At 48.9% G+C, this 24,520-nt stretch overlaps 1 protein-coding gene across 1 annotated transcript in view; it reads left to right on the top strand.

Annotated features, from left to right (window-relative positions):
* LOC120026144 (polypyrimidine tract-binding protein 3-like) overlaps window positions 1-23,980 on the top strand; it is a 28,575-nt gene extending 4,595 nt beyond the window's left edge. Inside the window, exons 3-9 of the mRNA XM_038970965.1 lie at window positions 8,503-8,577; window positions 14,009-14,127; window positions 14,718-14,751; window positions 15,747-15,839; window positions 17,444-17,660; window positions 21,944-22,021; window positions 23,181-23,980. Of these exons, the coding sequence (XP_038826893.1) occupies window positions 8,503-8,577; window positions 14,009-14,127; window positions 14,718-14,751; window positions 15,747-15,839; window positions 17,444-17,660; window positions 21,944-22,021; window positions 23,181-23,313 (749 nt within the window). The 3' untranslated portion in view covers window positions 23,314-23,980. The remainder of the gene's footprint in view (window positions 1-8,502; window positions 8,578-14,008; window positions 14,128-14,717; window positions 14,752-15,746; window positions 15,840-17,443; window positions 17,661-21,943; window positions 22,022-23,180) is intronic.
* Window positions 23,981-24,520: the final 540 nt, after the last annotated feature.

The following is a 24,520-nucleotide window of genomic DNA, read 5'->3' as shown; positions in this document are numbered from 1 at the left end:
TCTAGAGCAAAACAGTCTCACCTTTCATATTAGTGTGTAGCCCAAACTGTTCAGACACTACAGACAAGTTGGCAAATTGGCAGTTACGACTTCAGTTGGCAGATCGGCGGTACCGCCCCGTTATGCTTGTGGGGGTCGAAGAGCAAAACCACTGACATGTACCTGTTCGTTAGAGTCTCATCTTTCCATGGAGGCCAAACGTTTCGGATGCTACAGATCCAATTTTTGGGATGTCTCATTGCATCTACACTGCTGTAGCTCGGCCACCTTCCACCGCAGATATGGAAAGCAGATACGCAGACACGGAAAGCCACCACTGGCGGATGAAAAAATCTGAAATATCTTGCTTAAACAGACAAATTTTGATGGGGATTTTTGATGCTAATTAGATTTCCACTGGGCCACGGGAATTGACTCGAGGGTTTTAAAGACGCTATTTTCATTATTACCAAACCAAACCATACCTTAGTTTTCCTGGACCTTGGGACCGGGCTTATAATATGATATTTTTTTGTCTCATGCTCTCTAGTGAGCGTGTCTAGTTCTAGACAGACCATTCAACGATTACAAATACGGACAAAAATATATTTTCTGTCCTACAGTGGTCTACCCATCCATGTCCCAGTTGTGATAAGCATAACAGACAGTCAGAGTGCTGTGGAGGGAGACCGTTGCCTCCAGCCGCTAAGGATGATTCATGCTTCACTCAGGCGAAAGGAACGCTATGCAGCAACGCCTAAACTTTGGGCTGAGTCCCAAATGGTTCCCTATTAACCTTGATAGACCCATACCCAGCTACCAGGGGACGTCCTGAGGACGTTCAGGGAATTTCCCATTAGGTCCCTTATAAGGTTTTGGTTAGAAAATCAAACACATGAAATTTGGAGAAAGAATTCAGAAAGTTAGTGATGGTATTAAGGGAAAATTAAAAATTACGTCCCATTATTAAACCATGATGTCCCATTATTAAACCATGATGTCCCATTATTAAACCATGATGTCCCATTATTAAACCGTGATGTCCCATTATTAAACCTTGATGTCCCATTATTAAACCTTGATGTCCCATTATTAAACCGTGATGTCCCATTATTAAACCTTGATGTCCCATTATTAAACCATGATGTCCCATTACTAAACCTTGATGTCCCATTATTAAACCTTGATGTCCCATTACTAAACCTTGATGTCCCATTATTAAACCATGATGTCCCATTACTAAACCTTGATGTCCCATTACTAAACCTTGATGTCCCATTATTAAACCTTGATGTCCCATTATTAAACCTTGATGTCCCATTACTAAACCTTGATGTCCCATTACTAAACCATGATGTCCCATTACTAAACCTTGATGTCCCATTACTAAACCTTGATGTCCCATTATTAAACCTTGATGTCCCATTATTAAACCGTGATGTCCCATTATTAAACCTTGATGTCCCATTATTAAACCGTGACGTCCCATTATTAAACCATGATGTCCCATTATTAAACCATGATGTCCCATTACTAAACCATGATGTCCCATTACTAAACCTTGATGTCCCATTATTAAACCTTGATGTCCCATTATTAAACCATGATGTCCCATTACTAAACCGTGATGTCCCATTATTAAACCTTGATGTCCCATTACTAAACCGTGATGTCCCATTATTAAACCTTGATGTCCCATTACTAAACCGTGATGTCCCATTATTAAACCGTGATGTCCCATTATTAAACCATGATGTCCCATTACTAAACCTTGATGTCCCATTACTAAACCTTGATGTCCCATTACTAAACCATGATGTCCCATTATTAAACCATGATGTCCCATTACTAAACCATGATGTCCCATTATTAAACCATGATGTCCCATTACTAAACCATGATGTCCCATTATTAAACCATGATGTCCCATTACTAAACCATGATGTCCCATTACTAAACCATGATGTCCCATTACTAAACCATGATGTCCCATTACTAAACCATGATGTCCCATTACTAAACCATGATGTCCCATTACTAAACCATGATGTCCCATTACTAAACCATGATGTCCCATTACTAAACCATGATGTCCCATTACTAAACCATGATGTCCCATTACTAAACCACAGTCAACTGGTTGAACCAACCTTCATCGTGTTGTTGTTGAGACACCCATCTCTCTGCTGTCCTGAGGAGGAAACTGGTTGGTTCTGTAGTGTCTGCGTCCCAAATGGCAAAATTCCCTATATCGTTTACTATTTTTTTTTTTTTTTTTTTTTATTTCACCTTTATATAAAAAGGCCATGGTGGCGAAGTAAATACAATATAGCAAGTAAAAAAAATAACACTGGAATGGTTGGTTTGCAGTGGAAGAAGGTGCAAAGTAGAGATAGAAATAATGGGGTGCAAAGGAGCAAAATAAATAAATACAGTAGGTAAAGAGGTAGTTGTTTGGGCTAAATTATAGATGGGCTATGTACAGGTGCAATAATCTATGAGCTGCTCTGACAGCTGGTGCTTAAAGCTAGTGAGGGAGATAAGTGTTTCCAGTTTCAGAGATTTTTGTAGTTCGTTCCAGTCATTGGCAGCAGAGAACTGGAAGGAGAGGCGGCCAAAGGAAGAATTGGTTTTGGGGGTGACCAGAGAGATATACCTGCTGGAGCGCGTGCTACGGGTGGGCGTTGCTATGGTGACCAGCGAGCTGAGATAAGGGGGGACTTTACCTAGCAGGGTCTTGTAGATGACCTGGAGCCAGTGGGTTTGGCGACGAGTGTGAAGCGAGGGCCAGCCAACGAGAGCGTACAGGTCGCAGTGGTGGGTAGTATATGGGGCTTTGGTGACAAAACGGATGGCACTGTGATAGACTGCATCCAATTTATTGAGTAGGGTTTTGGAGGCTATTTTGTAAATGACATCACCGAAGTCGAGGATTGGTAGGATGGTCAGTTTTACAAGGGTATGTTTGGCAGCATGAGTGAAGGATGCTTTGTTGCGGAATAGGAAGCCGATTCTAGATTTAACTTTGGATTGGAGATGCTTGATGTGAGTCTGGAAGGAGAGTTTACAGTCTAACCAGACACCTAGGTATTTGTAGTTGTCCACATATTCTAAGTCAGAGCCGTCCAGAGTAGTGATGCTGGACAGGCGGGCAGGTGCAGGCAGCGATCGGTTGAAGAGCATGCATTTAGTTTTACTTGTATTTAAGAGCAATTGGAGGCCACGGAAGGAGAGTTGTATGGCATTGAAGCTCGCCTGGAGGGTTGTTAACACAGTGTCAAGAGAAGGGCCAGAAGTATACAGAATAGTGTCGTCTGCGTAGAGGTGGATCAGAGACTCACCAGCAGCAAGAGCGACATCATTGATGTATACAGAGAAGAGAGTCGGTCCAAGAATTGAACCCTGTGGCACCCCCATAGAGACTGCCAGAGGTCCGGACAACAGACCCTCCGATTTGACACACTGAACTCGATCAGAGAAGTAGTTGGTGAACCAGGCAAGGCAATCATTAAAGAAACCAAGGCTGTCGAGTCTGCCGATGAGGATGTGGTGATTGACAGAGTCAAAAGCCTTGGCCAGGTCAATGAATATGGCTGCACAGTACTGTTTCCTATCGATAGCGGTTAAGATATCGTTTATGACCTTGAGCGTGGCTGAGGTGCACCCATGACCAGCTCTGAAACCAGATTGCATAGCGGAGAAGGTATGGTGGGATTCGAGATGGTCGGTAATCTGTTTGTTGACTTGGCTTTCGAAGACCTTAGAAAGGCAGGGTAGGATAGATATAGGTCTGTAGCAGTTTGGGTCTAGAGTGTCTCCCCCTTTGAAGAGGGGGATAACCGCAGCTGCTTTCCAATCTTTGGGAATCTCAGACGACACGAAAGAGAGGTTGAAAAGGCTGGTAATAGGGGTGGCAACAATTTCAGCAGATAGTTTTAGAAAGAAAGGGTCCAGATTATCTAGCCCGGCTGATTTGTAAGGGTCCAGATTTTGCAGCTCTTTCAGAACATCAGCTGACTGTATTTGGGAGAAAGAGAAATGGGGAAGGCTTGGGCGAGTAGCAGAGGGGAGGGCAGTGCTGTTGACCGGGGTAGGGGTAGCCAGGTGGAAAGCATGGCCAGCCGTAGAAAAATGCTTATTGAAATTCTCAATTATAATGGATTTGTCGGTGGTGACAGTATTTCCTATCTTCAGTGCAGTTGGAAGCTGGGAGGAGGTGTTCTTATTCTCCATGGACTTTACAGTGTCCCAGAACTTTTTTGAGTTTGTGTTGCAGGAAGCAAATTTCTGCTTGAAAAAGCTAGCCTTGGCTTTTCTAACTGCCTGTGTATACTGGTTTCTAGCTTCCCTGAAAAGTTGCATATCACGGGGGCTGTTCGATGCTAATGCAGAACGCCATAGGATGTTTTTCTGTTGGTTAAGGGCAGTCAGGTCAGGAGAGAACCAAGGGCTATATCTGTTCCTGGTTCTAAATTTCTTGAATGGGGCATGCTTATTCAAGATGGTGAGGAAGGCATTTTTAAAAAATATCCAGGCATCCTCTACTGACGGGATGAGATCAATATCCTTCCAGGATACCTCGGCCAGGTCGATTAGAAAGGCCTGCTCGCTGAAGTGTTTCAGGGAGCGTTTGACAGTGATGAGTGGAGGTCGTTTGATCGCTGACCCATTACGGATACAGGCAATGAGGCAGTGATCGCTGAGATCTTGGTTGAAAACAGCAGAGGTGTATTTGGAGGGCAAGTTGGTTAGGATGATGTCTATGAGGGTACCCGTGTTTACGGAATTGGGGTGATACCTGGTAGGTTAATTGATAATTTGTGTGAGATTGAGGGCATCAAGCTTAGATTGTAGGATGGCTGGGGTGTTAAGCATGTTCCAATTTAGGTCGCCTAGCAGCACAAGCTCTGAAGATAGATGGGGGGCAATCAGTTCACATATGGTGTCCAGAGCACAGCTGGGGGCAGAGGGTGGTCTATAGCAGGCGGCAACAGTGAGAGACTTGTTTTTAGAGAGGTGGATTTTTAAAAGTAGGAGTTCAAATTGTTTTGGAACAGACCTGGATAGTAAAACAGAACTCTGCAGGCAATCCTTGCTCCTTACTATATGGGTCCTGGTCAAAAGTAGTGCACTATGTAGGGAATAACGAGCCCTTTGGGATGCAACTCTCCTGTCTGTGAGAGTGAAATGCTTGTAGGGACTGAGCCTGTGAACATTCTTCTTTTTAATGAACTGTAAACCTTCCAACATGTTAATTTCCTGTACTGCCAATCCAACAAGTCCCTCTATGAGGAAATTGAAATGCAGTGTTCCGTTTGGGATTACTTTGGGATTACTTAGCCTGGTTCCTCTCTAGGTTTCTTCCGTTTGGGATTACTTTGGGATTACTTAGCCTGGTTCCTCTCTAGGTTTCTTCCGTTTGGGATTACTTTGGGATTACTTAGCCTGGTTCCTCTCTAGGTTTCTTCCGTTTGGGATTACTTTGGATTACTTAGCCTGGTTCCTCTCTAGGTTTCTTCCGTTTGGGATTACTTTGGATTACTTAGCCTGGTTCCTCTCTAGGTTTCTTCCGTTTGGGATTACTTTGGGATTACTTAGCCTGGTTCCTCTCTAGGTTTCTTCCGTTTGGGATTACTTTGGATTACTTAGCCTGGTTCCTCTCTAGGTTTCTTCCGTTTGGGATTACTTTGGATTACTTAGCCTGGTTCCTCTCTAGGTTTCTTCCGTTTGGGATTACTTTGGGATTACTTAGCCTGGTTCCTCTCTAGGTTTCTTCCGTTTGGGATTACTTTGGATTACTTAGCCTGGTTCCTCTCTAGGTTTCTTCCGTTTGGGATTACTTTTTGTTGTTTTGAGAGGCAAAAAGAGAAATGTGTCTAATGGAATTCCACAGATTGTACGGGGCTCGAATTTGGAATCTCAGTTTTGAATATTCAGAATGTTGTGAATGGTTAGTTTTATACAGTAGGGGAGAGTGGGGTAAGTTGATCCACCCTTGTTTCTAGGAAACTTTTACACAAAATTAATAATTTCACAAAATTTTTAGGAAGAGGTCATAATTTCATAGAGTTTGTGAAGGAGAAACCAGATGGAAAAACTGGTAAGCAAGTTAGACTCAAAAAATAATTTTCACCAAGTCAAATTATTTATAATTAGAGGTTTCATAATGCTTGTATCTAAACCAAAGTATATTTTGCAAATGTATATATACACTACCTTTCAAAAGTTTGGGGTCACTTAGAAATGTACTTGTTTTTGAAAGAAAACCAAACATTTGTCCATTAAAATAACATCAAATTGATCAGAAATACAGTGTATGTCACGCTGGTGATGTTGTAACTTTAATGTGTTACAGAGTTAATGTTTAAGTTAATTCATTGAGCTGTATCTAAAGATATTTCTTTACAGTTATTTACGTATGTAATTGTATTGGTTAGTATTGAATTACGCTTTTGACTGCAAGTTCCAGAATGCCTTGCGACAGGAAGTAGAGAGTGAACGCGCTAGTTAAGTGCAATTAACAGGTGATTATTTGGCTCCTTTGCGCTAGCAGCTTGCTGGCATTGCTCTGTAGAATCTAAAGTTGTTAAATGTAACGTGATCAAGAATTATTACTAAAAGAAGCTTTCATATCAAACCCGACGTCCCGAGTCATTACTTTGAAGATAGTTATTCTATAGGTATAAAGGGTCGGGAGACAGGCGCAGGAATGTGTAATAGGGTTGTTTATTATACCCAAATTACACACAGCACAGGTACTCACACCCACCAACAGACATTGTAACAATAATCGATAGGACAATGATAAACCAAGGACACACTTATACAATTACTAAGCACTGGGAATAGAGGCCAGGTGTGCGTAATGGAAGTTCCAGAGGGATCCACGACAGTGTAGACATTGGTAATGTTGTAAACGACCATTGTAGCTGGAAACGGCAGATTTTTTAATGGAATATCTACATAGGCGTACAGAGGCCCATTATCAGCAACCATCATTCCTGTGTTCCAATGGCACGTTGTCTTAGCTAATCCAAGTTTATCATTTTAAAAGGCTAATTGATCATTAGAAAACCCTTTTGCAATTGTTAGCACAGCTGAAAACGGTTGTGCTGATTAAAGAAGCAATAAAACTGTCCTTCTTTAGACTAGTTGAGTATCTGGAGCATCAGCTTTTGTGGGTTCGATTCCAGGCTCAAAATGGCCAGAAACAAAGACCTTTCTCCTGAAACTCGTCAGTCTATTCTTGTTCTGAGAAATGAAGGCTATTCCATGCGAGAAATTGCCAAGAAACTGAAGATCTCGTACAACGCTGTGTACTACTCCCTTCACAGAACAGCGCAAACTGGCACTAACCAGAATAGAAAAAGGAGTGGGAGGCCCCGGTGCACAACTGAGCAAGAGGACAAGTACATTAGAGTGTCTAGTTTGAGAAACAGACGCCTCACAAGTCCTCAACTGGCAGCTTCATTAAATAGTACCCACAAAACACCAGCCTCAATGTCAACAGTGAAGAGGCGACTCCGGGATGCTGGCCTTCTAGGCAGAGTTGCAAAGAAAAAGCCTTATCACAGACTGGCCAATAAAAATAAAATATTAAGAGGGGCAAAAGAACACAGACACTGGACAGAGGAACTCTGGTGTTTTGTGGGTACTATTTAACGAAGCTGCCAGTTGAGGACTTGAGCATGAACGTGCATCCTCGTAGCTGTGTGGGCTAATATAGTCAAAATGTTTGCCTACAGTGTTTGTTAGGCGTTAAGCCTGTGTTAAACAATGCTTTAAAAAAAGAAAAATAATAACTTTGTGTTTTAAAAAGGTAGTGGTAATAATTAATTCAGTACAGAAATGTGTACGCTGATTAACGCGGGTCAACTTACCCCATAAGTTGAGCCAAGAGACCGCTTTTTGGGACAAGCTATGTTTTCAAAACTGTAATGTTTACATGAATTTTGATTGATGATAACATCCTGAAATATATGTAGATACCTTTGTTAGAAATAAAACTATATTTCCCTTGACAGAGAGATGCGGAATATAAAAAATAGCTTAACTTACCCCACTCTCCCCTATATATGTCTTTGTGTGGTCTAAGGAGTTTTTACCCCACTCTCCCCTATATATGTCTTTGTGTGGTCTAAGGAGTTTTTACCCCACTCTCCCCTATATATGTCTTTGTGTGGTCTAAGGAGTTTTTACCCCACTCTCCCCTATATATGTCTTTGTGTGGTCTAAGGAGTTTTTACCCCACTCTCCCCTATATATGTCTTTGTGTGGTCTAAGGAGTTTTTACCCCACTCTCCCCTATATATGTCTTTGTGTGGTCTAAGGAGTTTTTACCCCACTCTCCCCTATATGTCTTTGTGTGGTCTAAGGAGTTTTTACCCCACTCTCCCCTATATATGTCTTTGTGTGGTCTAAGGAGTTTGCTCTCACTTCTGATTTGCTTGCTCTTTGGGGTTTAGGGTGGGTTAAAAGGGCTTTAAATACACACTTGATTAATTGATTGATTTGTGTTTCCAGGTGCTCCAGGTATCATCTCTTCGCCTTACGCTGGGGCAGCAGGTTTTTGCCCCACTATCGGATTCTCCCAAGCAGGTAGGTACACCCCACTATCACCCTCCTCCTGCCCCATACCCCCTATATAGGTAGGTACACCCTCCTCCTGCCCCACACCCCCTATATAGGTAGGTACACCCTCCTCCAGCCCCATACCCCCTATATAGGTAGGTACACCCCACTACCACCCTCCTCCTGCCCCATACCCCCTATATAGGTAGGTACACCCTCCTCCTGCCCCATACCCCCTATATAGGTAGGTACACCCCACTACCACCCTCCTCCTGCCCCATACCCCCTATATAGGTAGGTACACCCTCCTCCTGCCCCATACCCCCTATATAGGTAGGTACCACCCTCCTCCAGCCCCACACCCCCTATATAGGTAGGTACCACCCTCCTCCTGCCCCACACCCCCTATATAGGTAGGTACCACCCTCCTCCTGCCCCACACCCCCTATATAGGTAGGTACCACCCTCCTCCTGCCCCACACCCCCTATATAGGTAGGTACCACCCTCCTCCTGCCCCACACCCCCTATATAGGTAGGTACCACCCTCCTCCAGCCCCATACCCCCTATATAGGTAGGTACCACCCTCCTCCTGCCCCACACCCCCTATATAGGTAGGTACCACCCTCCTCCAGCCCCATACCCCCTATATAGGTAGGTACACCCCACTACCACCCTCCTCCTGCCCCATACCCCCTATATAGGTAGGTACCACCCTCCTCCTGCCCCACACCCCCTATATAGGTAGGTACACCCTCCTCCCGCCCCATACCCCCTATATAGGTAGGTACCACCCTCCTCCTGCCCCACACCCCCTATATAGTTAGGTACCACCCTCCTCCTGCCCCACACCCCCTATATAGTTAGGTACCACCCTCCTCCTGCCCCACACCCCCTATATAGGTAGGTACACCCTCCTCCAGCCCCATACCCCCTATATAGGTAGGTACCAGCCTCCTCCTGCCCCACACCCCCTATATAGGTAGGTACCACCCTCCTCCTGCCCCATACCCCCTATATAGGTAGGTACACCCTTCTCCAGCCCCATACCCCCTATATAGGTAGGTACCACCCTCCTCCAGCCCCATACCCCCTATATAGGTAGGTACCACCCTCCTCCTGCACCACCCCCCCTATATAGGTAGGTACCACCCTCCTCCTGCCCCATACCCCCTATATAGGTAGGTACACCCTCCTCCAGCCCCACACCCCCTATATAGGTAGGTACACCCTCCTCCTGCCCCATACCCTCTATATAGGTATGTACCACCCTCCTCCAGCCCCATACCCCCTATATAGGTAGGTACCACCCTCCTCCTGCCCCACACCCCCTATATAGGTAGGTACCACCCTCCTCCTGCCCCATACCCCCTATATAGGTAGGTACACCCTCCTCCAGCCCCATACCCCCTATATAGGTAGGTACCACCCTCCTCCAGCCCCATACCCCCTATATAGGTAGGTACCACCCTCCTCCTGCCCCACACCCCCTATATAGGTAGGTACCACCCTCCTCCTGCCCCATACCCCCTATATAGGTAGGTACCACCCTCCTCCTGCCCCATACCCCCTATATAGGTAGGTACCACCCTCCTCCAGCCCCATACCCCCTATATAGGTAGGTACACCCTCCTCCTGCCCCATACCCTCTATATAGGTAGGTACCACCCTCCTCCAGCCCCATACCCCCTATATAGGTAGCTACCACCCTACTCCTGCCCCACACCCCCTATATAGGTAGGTACACCCTCCTCCAGCCCCATACCCCCTATATAGGTAGGTACCACCCTCCTCCTGCCCCATACCCCCTATATAGGTAGGTACACCCTCCTCCAGCCCCATACCCCCTATATAGGTAGGTACCACCCTCCTCCTGCCCCACGCCCCCTATATAGGTAGGTACACCCTCCTCCAGCCCCATACCCCCTATATAGGTAGGTACCACCCTCCTCCTGCCCCACACCCCCTATATAGGTAGGTACCACCCTCCTCCTGCCCCACACCCCCTATATAGGTAGGTACCACCCTCCTCCAGCCCCATACCCCCTATATAGGTAGGTACACCCTCCTCAATCCCCAAAACCCCTATATAGGTAGGTACCACCCGCCTCCTGCCCCATACTCCCTATATAGGTAGGTACACCCTCCTCCTGCACCATACCCCCTATATAGGTAGGTACCACCCTCCTCCTGCCCCATACCCCCTATATAGGTAGGTACACCCTCCTCCTTCCCCATACCCCCTATATAGGTAGGTACACCCTCCTCCTGCACCATACCCCCTATATAGGTAGGTACACCCTCCTCCAGCCCCATACCCCCTATATAGGTAGGTACCACCCTCCTCCTGCCCCATACCCCCTATATAGGTAGGTACACCCTCCTCCTGCCCCATACCCCCTATATAGGTAGGTACACCCTCCTCCAGCCCCATACCCCCTATATAGGTAGGTACCACCCTCCTCCTGCCCCACACCCCCTATATAGGTAGGTACCACCCTCCTCCTGCCCCACACCCCCTATATAGGTAGGTTCCACCCTCCTCCTGCCCCACACCCCCTATATAGGTAGGTACCACCCTCCTCCTGCCCCACACCCCCTATATAGGTAGGTACACCCTCCTCCAGCCCCATACCCCTTATATAGGTAGGTACCACCCTCCTCCTGCCCCATACCCCCTATATAGGTAGGTACCACCCTCCTCCTGCCCCATACCCCCTATATAGGTAGGTACCACCCTCCTCCTGCCCCATACCCCCTATATAGGTAGGTACACCCTCCTCCTTCCCCATACCCCCTATATAGGTAGGTACACCCTCCTCCTGCACCATACCCCCTATATAGGTAGGTACACCCTCCTCCAGCCCCATACCCCCTATATAGGTAGGTACCACCCTCCTCCTGCCCCATACCCCCTATATAGGTAGGTACACCCTCCTCCTGCCCCATACCCCCTATATAGGTAGGTACACCCTCCTCCAGCCCCATACCCCCTATATAGGTAGGTACCACCCTCCTCCTGCCCCACACCCCCTATATAGGTAGGTACCACCCTCCTCCTGCCCCACACCCCCTATATAGGTAGGTACACCCTCCTCCAGCCCCATACCCCCTATATAGGTAGGTACCACCCTCCTCCTGCCCCATACCCCCTATATAGGTAGGTACCACCCTCCTCCTGCCCCATACCCCCTATATAGGTAGGTACCACCCTCCTCCTGCCCCATACCCCCTATATAGGTAGGTACCACCCTCCTCCTGCCCCACACCCCCTATATAGGTAGGTACCACCCTCCTCCTGCCCCACACCCCCTATATAGGTAGGTTCCACCCTCCTCCTGCCCCACACCCCCTATATAGGTAGGTACCACCCTCCTCCTGCCCCACACCCCCTATATAGGTAGGTACACCCTCCTCCAGCCCCATACCCCCTATATAGGTAGGTACCACCCTCCTCCTGCCCCATACCCCCTATATAGGTAGGTACCACCCTCCTCCTGCCCCATACCCCCTATATAGGTAGGTACCACCCTCCTCCTGCCCCATACCCCCTATATAGGTAGGTACCACCCTCCTCCTGCCCCATACCCCCTATATAGGTAGGTAGGTACCACCCTCCTCCAGCCCCACACCCCCTATATAGGTAGGTACACCTTCCTCCTGCCCCATACCCCCTATATAGGTAGGTACCACCCTCCTCCTGCCCCATACCCCCTATATAGGTAGGTACACCCTCCTCCAGCCCCATACCCCCTATATAGGTAGGTACCACCCTCCTCCAGCCCCATACCCCCTATATAGGTAGGTACCACCCTCCTCCTGCCCCACACCCCCTATATAGGCAGGTACCACCCTCCTCCTGCCCCATACCCCCTATATAGGTAGGTACCACCCTCCTCCTGCCCCACACCCCCTATATAGGTAGGTACCACCCTCCTCCTGCCCCACACCCCCTATATAGGTAGGTACACCCTCCTCCAGCCCCATACCCCCTATATAGGTAGGTACCACCCTCCTCCAGCCCCACACCCCCTATATAGGTAGGTAGGTACCACCCTCCTCCAGCCCCACACCCCCTATATAGGTAGGTACCACCCTCCTCCTGCCCCACACCCCCTATATAGGTAGGTACACCCTCCTCCTGCACCATACCCCCTATATAGGTAGGTACCACCCTCCTCCTGCCCCATACCCCCTATATAGGTAGGTACCACCCTCCTCCAGCCCCATACCCCCTATATAGGTAGGTACCACCCTCCTCCTGCCCCATACCCCCTATATAGGTAGGTACACCCTCCTCCTGCCCCATATCCCCTATATAGGTAGGTACCACCCTCCTCCTGCACCATACCCTCTATATAGGTAGGTACACCCTCCTCCAGCCCCATACCCCCTATATAGGTAGGTACCACCCTCCTCCTGCCCCACACCCCCTATATAGGTAGGTACACCCACCTCCAGCCCCATACCCCCTATATAGGTAGGTACCACCCTCCTCCTGCCCCACACCCCCTATATAGGTAGGTACCACCCTCCTCCTGCCCCACACCCCCTATATAGGTAGGTACCACCCTCCTCCTGCCCCACACCCCCTATATAGGTAGGTACACCCTCCTCCTGCCCCACACCCCCTATATAGGTAGGTACACCCTCCTCCTGCACCATACCCCCTATATAGGTGGGGGAGCCGGCTGCGTCAGAGCCTGGGCTCAAACCCAGGATCTCTAGTGGCACTGCTAGCACTGCGATGCAGAGCCTTAGACCACTGAGACAGAGCCTGGGCTCAAACCCAGGATCTCTAGTGGCACAGCTAGCACTGTGATGCAGAGCCTTAGACCACTGAGACAGAGCCTGGGCTCTAACCAGGATCTCTAGTGGCACAGCTAGCACTGTGATGCAGAGCCTTAGACCACTGAGACAGAGCCTGGGCTCTAACCAGAATCTCTAGTGGCACTGCTAGCACTGCGATGCAGAGCCTTAGACCACTGAGACAGAGCCTGGGCTCTAACCAGGATCTCTAGTGGCACAGCTAACACTGCGATGCAGAGCCTTAGACCACTGCGCCACTCGGGAGGCCCAACGTTGCAGTTCTTGACAAAAACCGGTGCACCTGGCACCTATTACCATACTGCATTCAAAGACACGTTAATATTTTGTCTTTCCCATTCATCCTCTGAATGGCACACATACACAATCCATGTTTGAATTGTCTCAAGTCTTCAAGTCTTCCTACTGACCCTGGGCCCTCCCTCCTCCTACTGACCCTGGGCCCTCCCCCTCCTCCCTCCTCCTACTGACCCTGGGCCCTCCCCCTCCTCCCTCCTCCTACTGACCCTGGGCCCTCCCTCCTCCCAACCCTCCTCCTACTTACCCTGGGCCCTCCCTCCTCCTACTGACCCTGAGTCCTCCCCCTTCTCTAGTAGGCCCGCCCTTTGACCTGCTCTCGTGCGTGCCCCCAGGTCTGTCCATGCACACGATGGCAGGAATGGGACCCCTGGTCTCGGGACGGATGACCCTGCACGGCATGGCGCCCACCGCCGTTCACTCTGTTCTCCTTGTCTCCAACCTCAACCCCGAAGTGAGTGACCCCCTGTGACCTTGTCAATATCCCCTCTATCCTCTTTGTCCCTAATGGCGCCCTATTCCCTATATAGTGTACTAGTTTTGACCAAGGCACAATGGGTTTTGGGTCTAAAGTAGTGCACTACATAGGGAATAGGGGACCATTAGGGACTTAACGTGTTGAATAGAATTCTGCTGGGTCTTATTGGATTCTTCAGATAAGCAGCATTAGGGCTGAGCTACTGCTGCCTGCCTGGCTGGGTGGCTGGCTGCCTGGCTTGCTGGCTGGGTGGCTGGCTGGCTGGCTGGCTGGGTGGCTGGCTGGCTGGCTGGCTGGGTGGCTGGCTGGCTGGCTGGGTGGCTGGCTGGCTGCCTGGCTGGGTGGCTGGCTGCCTGGCTGGCTGGCTGGGTGGCTGGCTGGCTGGCTGGCTGGCTGGCTGGCTGGCTGGCTGGCTGGATCTGATGATGCCATCAATATGAGACAAGGCAAGGGAACAGGCTTGGTTGGCTACTGAGCCAATTTAATTAGAGAACAATGTATATCACACCACACCAGAACGGTCTTCACCAGCTGACTGACTTCCTCATTCTTCTTCTTCCCTGCAGAGCATATCACCACATGAACTGTTCATCCTGTTTGGTAAGGGGGTGTGGGTTTATCATTGGCTGAAATATATTTATTACATTTCATAAAGACAAGCATTTGAAATGGGACACATGTAGTAATGGCTTTGGTTGTTAGGCACTGCATAGCCTGCGTGTGTGGCTACCGTGGTTACCGTGACTAACAGTAACCACGGTAATCTGTGATTGGCTGATAAGGATACTTCCTGTCCAACCACTCATCTGGAATCCTCTCTGTTCTGTCAGTCAACGCATATACACACACACACACACACACACACACACACACACACACACACACACACACACACACACACACACACACACACACACACACACACACACACACACACCTCTATCTCCCTCTAACACACGGGACTAAACAATGCAGAGGAGTAATGTACTGTATGTGCACACACCTCTCTGCCCTCCCTCCTTCGATCTCTCTCCCCCCTCCTCCCCTCTCTCTCTGCCCCCCCCTTCTATATCTCCCTCCCCCTCTTGCTCTCTCCCCCATTTTCTCTCTCTGCCCCCCTTCTATCTCTCCCTCCCTGCCCTACCTCTCTCTGCCCCCCCTTCTATATCTCCCTCCCCCCTCCCCCCCCCTCTCTCTGCCCTCCTATCTCTCTCTTCCTCCCCCACTCTCTCCTTCCCCCCTCCTCCCCCTCTCTCTCTCCTTCCCCCTATCTATCTCTTCCTCCCCCTATCTCTCTGCCCCCCTTCTATCTCTCCCTCCCTCCCCCCTCCTCCCCCTCTCTCTCTGCCCTCCTATCTCTCTCTTCCTCCCCCACTCTCTCTGCCCCCCTTCTATCTCTCTCTCCTTCCCCCCTCCTCCCCCTCTCTCTCTCCTTCCCCCTATCTATCTCTTCCACCCCCTATCTCTCTGCCCCCCTTCTATCTCCCCCCCCCTCCCTCTCTCTCTCTGCCCCCCTCTCTGCAACCTTCCCTCCTCTCTCTCTCTCTCTCTCTCTCTCTCTCTCTCTCTCTCTCTCTCTCTCTCTCTCTCTCTAGGGGTGTATGGTGATGTGCATCGGGTCAAGATTCTGTTCAACAAGAAAGAGAATGCCTTAATCCAGATGGCCGATGCTACTCAGGCACAGCTTGGTGAGATAACAGAACAGATCCCACTGTTATACTGAGAGAACAGATCAGATCCCACTGTTATACTGAGATAACAGAACAGATCCCATTGACATTACACTGTTATACTGAGAGAACAGAACAGATCACACTGTTACACTGAGAGAACAGATCAGATCCCACTGTTATACTGAGATAACAGAACAGATCCCATTGACATTACATTGTTATACTGAGAGAACAGAACAGATCCCATTGACATTACACTGTTATACTGAGATAACAGAACAGATCCCATTGAGATTACACTGTTATACTGAGAGAACAGAACAGATCCCATTGAGATTACACTGTTATACTGAGAGAACAGAACAGATCACACTGTTACACTGAGATAACAGAACAGATCCCATTGACATTACACTGTTATACTGAGAGAACAGAACAGATCCCACTGTTATACTGAGATAACAGAACAGATCCCATTGACATTACACTGTTATACTGAGAGAACAGAACAGATCCCACTGTTATACTGAGAGAACAGATCAGATCCCACTGTTATACTGAGAGAACAGATCAGATCCCACTGTTACACTGAGAGAACAGATCAGATCACACTGTTACACTGAGAGAACAGATCAGATCACACTGTTACACTGAGAGAACAGAACAGATCCCACTGTTATACTGAGAGAACAGAACAGATCCCACTGTTATACTGAGAGAACAGATCAGATCCCACTGTTATACTGAGAGAACAGATCAGATCCCACTGTTACACTGAGAGAACAGATCAGATCCCACTGTTACACTGAGAGAACAGATCAGATCACACTGTTATACTGAGAGAACAGAACAGATCCCACTGTTATACTGAGAGAACAGATCAGATCCCACTGTTATACTGAGAGAACAGATCAGATCCCACTGTTACACTGAGAGAACAGATCAGATCACACTGTTACACTGAGAGAACAGATCAGATCACACTGTTACACTGAGAGAACAGATCAGATCACACTGTTACACTGAGAGAACAGATCAGATCCCACTGTTATACTGAGAGAACAGATCAGATCCCACTGTTATACTGAGAGAACAGATCAGATCCCACTGTTATACTGAGATAACAGAACAGATCACACTGTTATACTGAGAGAACAGATCAGATCCCACTGTTATACTGAGAGAACAGATCAGATTCCGCTGTTATACTGAGAGAACAGATCAGATCCCACTGTTATACTGAGAGAACAGAACTGATAAACACACAAACACCTGTGAAAATAGGATATCATAACATATTATGATAATTTATTATATCTCTATAAAATGTTCAGAATAACGAATTAGACACCGTTTTCTTTTGGTAAATCACTAAGGGCTGGTTTACCAGACACACATTTAGCCTAGTCCTGGACTAAAAAAGAGAATCTCCATTGAAATGGCTCTTTAGTCGAGGCTTAATCTGTCCAGGAAACCAGTTGTAAAACAACAGTCTGTACAGTTTTCTGACCTGGCCCGTTCTCCTCACCTTGGTCCTGTCATCTACCGCAAGTCGCCAGCAGACATACATAGCTAGCTGTGTCAGGCGGTACTGTGTCTGACTGTCTCGTCTCCCCCAGCGATGTCCCACCTGAACGGCCAGCGGCTCCACGGTAAGGTGATCAGAGTGACCATCTCTAAGCACCAGACGGTCCAGCTGCCCAGGGAGGGACAGGAAGACCAGGGCCTCACTAAAGACTTCAGCGGCTCCCCGCTACACCGCTTCAAGAAGCCTGGATCCAAGAACTTTCAGAACATCTTCCCTCCCTCTGCCACCCTCCATCTATCCAACATCCCGTGAGATTCACTATACCTCCCTCCTCCCCCTCTCCAACTATACCTCCCTCCTCCCCCTCTCCAACTATACCTCCCTCCTCCCCCTCTCCATCTATACCTCCCTCCCCCTCTCCAACTATACTTCCCTCCTCCCCCTCTCCAACTATACCTCCCTCCTCCCCCTCTCCAACTATACCTCCCTCCTCCCCCTCTCCAACTATACCTCCCCCCTCCCCCTCTCCAACTATACCTCCCCCCTCCCCCTCTCCATCTATACCTCCCTCCTCCCCCTCTCCAACTATACCTCCCTCCTCCCCCTCTCCATCTATACCTCCCTCCTCCCCCTCTCCAACTATACCTCCCTCCTCCCCCTCTCCAACTATACCTCCCTCCTCCCCCTCTCCAACTATACCTCCCTCCTCCCCCTCTCCAACTATACCTCCCTCCTCCCCCTCTCCAACTATACCTCCCTCCTCCCCCTCTCCAACTATACCTCCCTCCTCCCCCTCTCCAACTATACCTCCCTCCTCCCCCTCTCCAACTATACCTCCCTCCTCCCCCTCTCCAACTATACCTCCCTCCTCCCCCTCTCCAACTATACCTCCCTCCTCCCCCTCTCCAACTATACCTCCCTCCTCCCCCTCTCCAACTATACCTCCCTCCTCCCCCTCTCCAACTATACCTCCCTCCTCCCCCTCTCCAACTATACCTCCCTCCTCCCCCTCTCCAACTATACCTCCCTCCTCCCCCTCTCCAACTATACCTCCCTCCTCCCCCTCTCCAACTATACCTCCCTCCTCCCCCTCTCCATCTATACCTCCCTCCTCCCCCTCTCCAACTATACCTCCCTCCTCCCCCTCTCCAACTATACCTCCCTCCTCCCCCTCTCCATCTATACCTCCCTCCTCCCCCTCTCCAACTATACCTCCCTCCTCCCCCTCTCCATCTATACATCCCTCCTCCCCCTCTCCAACTATACCTCCCTCCTCCCCCTCTCCATCTATACCTCCCTCCTCCCCCTCTCCAACTATACCTCCCTCCTCCCCCTCTCCATCTATACCTCCCTCCTCCCCCTCTCCAACTATACCTCCCTCCTCCCCCTCTCCAACTATACCTCCCTCCTCCCCCTCTCCAACTATACCTCCCTCCTCCCCCTCTCCAACTATACCTCCCTCCTCCCCCTCTCCAACTATACCTCCCTCCTCCCCCTCTCCAACTATACCTCCCTCCTCCCCCTCTCCAACTATACCTCCCTCCTCCCCCTCTCCAACTATACCTCCCTCCTCCCCCTCTCCAACTATACCTCCCTCCTCCCCCTCTCCAACTATACCTCCCTCCTCCCCCTCTCCAACTATACCTCCCTCCTCCCCCTCTCCAACTATACCTCCCTCCTCCCCCTCTCCAACTATACCTCCCTCCTCCCCCTCTCCAACTATACCTCCCTCCTCCCCCTCTCCAACTATACCTCCCTCCTCCCCCTCTCCAACTATACCTCCCTCCTCCCCCTCTCCAACTATACCTCCCTCCTCCCCCTCTCCAACTATACCTCCCTCCTCCCCCTCTCCAACTATACCTCCCTCCTCCCCCTCTCCAACTATACCTCCCTCCTCCCCCTCTCCATCTATACCTCCCTCCTCCCCCTCTCCAACTATACCTCCCTCCTCCCCCTCTCCAACTATACCTCCCTCCTCCCCCTCTCCAACTATACCTCCCTCCTCCCCCTCTCCAACTATACCCCCCTCCTCCCCCTCTCCATCTATACCTCCCTCCTCCCCCTCTCCAACTATACCTCCCTCCTCCCCCTCTCCATCTATACCTCCCTCCTCCCCCTCTCCAACTATACCCCCCTCCTCCCCCTCTCCAACTATACCCCCCTCCTCCCCCTCTCCATCTATACCTCCCTCCTCCCCCTCTCCATCTATACCTCCCTCCTCCCCTCTCCATCTATACCTCCCTCCTCCCCCTCTCCAACTATACCTCCCTCCTCCCCCTCTCCAACTATACCTCCCTCCTCCCCCTCTCCAACTATACCTCCCTCCTCCCCCTCTCCAACTATACCCCCCTCCTCCCCCTCTCCAACTATACCTCCCTCCTCTCTCCTGACCTGGAGCCAGTGGGTTTGGCGAATATGTAGTGAGGGCCAGCCAACGAGAGCATACTGGTCGCAGTGGTGGGTAGAATATGGGGCTTTGTTGACAAAACAGATGGCACTGTAATAGACTACATCTAGTTTGCTGAGTAGAGTGTTGGAGGCTATTTTATAAATGACATTGCCGAAGTCAAGGATCAGTAGGATAGTCAGTTTTACGAGGGTATGTTTGGCAGCGTGAGTGAAGGAGGCTTTGTTGCGATATAGGAAGCCGATTCTAGATTTAATTTTGGATTGGAGATGCTTAATATGAGTCTGGAAGGAGAGTTTACAGTCTAACCAGACACCTAGGTATTTATAGTTGTCCACACTAAGTCAGAACCGTCCAGAGTAGTGATGCTAGACGGGCGGGTGGGTGCGGGCAGCAATCGGTTGAAGAGCATGCATTTAGTTTTACTAGCATTTAAAAGCAGTTGGAGGCCACGGAAGAAGTGTTTCATGGGGTTGAAGCTCGTTTGGAGGTTTGTTAGCACAGTGTCCAAAGAAGGGCCAGATGTATACTGAATGGTGTCGTCTGCATAGAGGTGGATCAAAGAATCACCAGCAGCAAGAGCGACATCATTGATGTATACAGAGAAAAGAGTCGGCCCGAGAATTGAACCCTGTGGCACCCCCATAGAGACTGCCAGAGGTCCGGACAACAGGCCCTCCGATTTTACACATTGAACTCTATCTGAGAAGTAGTTGGTGAACCAGGCTAGGCAGTCATTTGAGATGCCAAGGCTGTTGAGTCTGCTGATAAGAATGCAGTGATTGACAGAGTCAAAAGCCTTGGCCAGGTCGATGAAGACGGCTGCACAGTATTGTCTCTTATCGATGCCGGTTATGATATCATTTTGGACCTTGAGCGTGGCTGAGGTGCACCCATGACCAGCTCGGAAACCAGATTGCATAGTGGAGAAGGTATGGTGGGATTCGAAATGGTCGGTGATCTGTTTGTTGACTTGGCTTTCGAAGACTTTAGAAAGGCAGGGCAGGATGGATATAGGTTTATAACAGTTTGGGTCTAGAGTGTCTCCCCCTTTGAAGAGGGGGATGACCGCGGCAGCTTTCCAATCTTTAGGGATCTCAGACGATACGAAAGAGAGGTTGAACAGGCTGGTAAATAGGGGTTGCAACAATTGCGGCGGATAATTTTAGAAAGAGAGGGTCCAGATTGTCTAGCCCGGCTGATTTGTACGGGTCCAGATTTTCCAGCTCTTTCAGGACATCGGCTGTCTGGATTTGGGTGAAGGAGTAGCGGGGGGGCTTGGGAAAGTTGCTGCAGGGGGTGTTGAGATGTTGACCGGGGTAGGGGTAGCCAGGTGGAAAGCATGGCCAGCCGTAGAGAAATGCTTATTGAAACTATCGATTATCGTAGATTTATCGGTGGTGACAGTGTTTCCTAGCCTCAGTGCAGTGGGCAGCTGGGAGGAGGTGCTCTTATTCTCCATGAACTTTAGTGTCCCAGAGCTTTTTGGAATTAATGCTACAGGATGCACATTTCTGTTAGGAAAGCAAAGGTTAGCTTTTTCAAACTGACTCAGTATATTGGTTCCTGACTTCCCTGAAAAGTTGCATATCGCGGGGGCTTTTCGAATACTAATACATAACTCCACAGGATGTTTTTGTGCTGGTCGAGGGCAGTCAAGTCTGGCGTGAACCAAGGGATCTATCTGTTCTTAGCTCTACATTTTTTTGAATGGGGCATGCTTATTTAAGATGGTGAGGAAAGCACTTTTGAAGAGCAACCAGGCATCCTCTACTGACGGGATGAGGTCAATATCCTTCCAGGATACCCGGGCCAGGTCGATTAGAAAGTGTTTCGGGGAGCGTTTGACAGTGATGAGGGGTGGTCATTTGACCGCAGACCCATTACAGATGCAGGCAATGAGGCAGTGATCGCCGAGATCTTGGTTGAAAACAGCAGAGGTGTATTTGGAGGGCAAGTTGGTTAGGATGATATCTATGAGGGTGCCCGTGTTTAAGGATTTGGGGTTGTACCTGGTAGGTTCATTGAAAATTTGTGTGGGATTGAGGGCATCATGCTTAGATTGTAGGATGGCTGGGCAAGTTGCTGCAGGGGGGCAAGGTGGTCTATTGCAGTAGAGATACTTCACATGATGTTAATACTATACATTCCTTCCTTTGTAACCCGTCCGTCTCCTTCCAACAGCCCGTCTATAACAGATGACATCCTAAAGGACCTTTTCTCTGGAACTGGATACATAGTCAAGGCCTTCAAGTTCTTCCAGTGAGTTCTCTTTCAGACACCTACAGTACTTCTACTACTTCCTCAATACTTCTGCAAAACACCGCATACATGTTCTAATGAGTATAAACCTAGAGCAGGTCTTGTAAGTTTACGTCTATCTAGTCCAGGGCTCTCCAACCCTGTTCCTGGAGAGATACCATCCTGTAGGTTTACATCTATCTAGTCCAGGGCTCACCAACCCTGATCCTGGAGAGATACCCTCCTGTAGGTTTACATCTATCTAGTCCAGGGCTCTCCAACCCTGTTCCTGGAGAGATACCATCCTGTAGGTTTACATCTATCTAGTCCAGGGCTCACCAACCCTGATCCTGGAGAGATACCCTCCTGTAGGTTTACATCTATCTAGTCCAGGGCTGTCCAACCCTGTTCCTGGAGAGATACCCTCCTGTAGGTTTACATCTATCTAGTCCAGGGCTCTCCAACCCTGTTCCTGGAGAGATACCATCCTGTAGGTTTACATCTATCTAGTCCAGGGCTCACCAACCCTGATCCTGGAGAGATACCCTCCTGTAGGTTTACATCTATCTAGTCCAGGGCTCTCCAACCCTGTTCCTGGAGAGATACCATCCTGTAGGTTTACATCTATCTAGTCCAGGGCTCACCAACCCTGATCCTGGAGAGATACCCTCCTGTAGGTTTACATCTATCTAGTCCAGGGCTGTCCAACCCTGTTCCTGGAGAGATACCCTCCACTTGTCTTGTCTTGTCTTGTCTTGTCTTGTCTTGTCTTGTCTTGTCTTGTCTTGTCTTGTCTTGTCTTGTCTTGTCTTGTCTTGTCTTGTCTTGTCTTGTCTTGTCTTGTCTCTCCATTCATCCACCTATCTTATCCTGTCTGTCTGTCTGTCTGTCTGTCTGTCTGTCTGTCTGTCTGTCTGTCTGTCTGTCTGTCTGTCTGTCTGTCTGTCTGTCTGTCTGTCTGTCTGTCTGTCTGTCTGTCTGTCTGTCTCTCCGTCCATCCACCTATCTTATCCTGTCTGTCTGTCTGTCTGTCTGTCTGTCTGTCTGTCTGTCTGTCTGTCTGTCTGTCTGTCTGTCTGTCTGTCTCTCCATCCATCTACCTATCTTATCCTGTCTGTCTGTCTGTCTGTCTATCCATCCATCCACCATCTTATCCTGTCTGTCTGTCTGTCCGTCTCAGGAAGGACCGTAAGATGGCTCTGATCCAGTTGGGTTCAGTGGAGGAGGCTATCCAGGCCCTGATCGATCTCCACAACCACGACCTGGGAGAGAACCACCACCTCCGCGTGTCCTTCTCCAAGAGCACCATCTGACCCGCCTCACCCAGCTCCCCCACTTCCCCACCCCTAGGGCCTCGCTCCTGGGCTGGGCTAGCGGGAGTGAGGGACAGAATGACCCACTTTGACTTACAAAACAACAACAGACAAATGACTAGTTTAAATGATATTGTTGAGTAATAGACTAGTGTAATGCAAGGCCTTCAGACAGAGACTGAGCTGGTCTGGAAGGAGTGATGGGCAGGGAAGAGAACAGTGAGTTGGGGTGAGATGGCATGGTGCATCATTCAATCCTTTATCTGGCATTAAAAAGGACCCTAACCCAGAGGATGGGAGAGAGGTATTTAACACTCTTGGGAGGTTTACACTCTTGGGAGGTTTACAAGTATACCACAGACACACATACAGACCCACCACCTACAGACCCACCACCTACAGACCCACCTATAGACCAACCACCTACCTACGCACAGATACAAGCTAGTCAGTCTTATCAGCCGGTCAGTCGTATCAACCACAGAGCCTTAATACGACCTGGTCAGTTTGGCTGAATGACAGTGAAGGCCAGACACTTAGACATGATTGACACAATGAACCTGACTCCTTACTGGATGAGAACCAGGCACTTCTAGCTGTATTGCCTTGTTACAATGCAACTAAAGCACCAACCCCCTCTACTCCTTATTGTTACATTATAACTGAAGTACCAACCCCCTCTACTCCTTATTGTTACATTATAACTAAAGTACCAACCCCCTCTACTCCTTATTGTTACATTATAACTGAAGCACCAACCCCCTCTACTCCTTATTGTTACATTATAACTGAAGCACCAACCCCCTCTACTCCTTATTGTTACATTATAACTGAAGCACCAACCCCCTCTACTCCTTATTGTTACATTATAACTGAAGCACCAACCCCCTCTACTCCTTATTGTTACATTATAACTAAAGCACCAACCCCCTCTACTCCTTATTGTTACATTATAACTAAAGTACCAACCCCCTCTACTCCTTATTGTTACATTATAACTAAAGTACCAACCCCCTCTACTCCTTATTGTTACATTATAACTAAAGCACCAACCCCCTCTACTCCTTATTGTTACATTATAACTAAAGTACCAACCCCCTCTACTCCTTATTGTTACATTATAACTGAAGCACCAACCCCCTCTACTCCTTATTGTTACATTATAACTGAAGCACCAACCCCCTCTACTCCTTATTGTTACATTATA

Source organism: Salvelinus namaycush, chromosome 31 (assembly GCF_016432855.1).
Source record: "Salvelinus namaycush isolate Seneca chromosome 31, SaNama_1.0, whole genome shotgun sequence".
Lineage (NCBI taxonomy): Eukaryota > Metazoa > Chordata > Actinopteri > Salmoniformes > Salmonidae > Salvelinus > Salvelinus namaycush.
The sequence above is the reverse complement of the archived record's forward strand: the minus strand, read 5'-3'. Positions and strand labels throughout refer to the sequence as shown.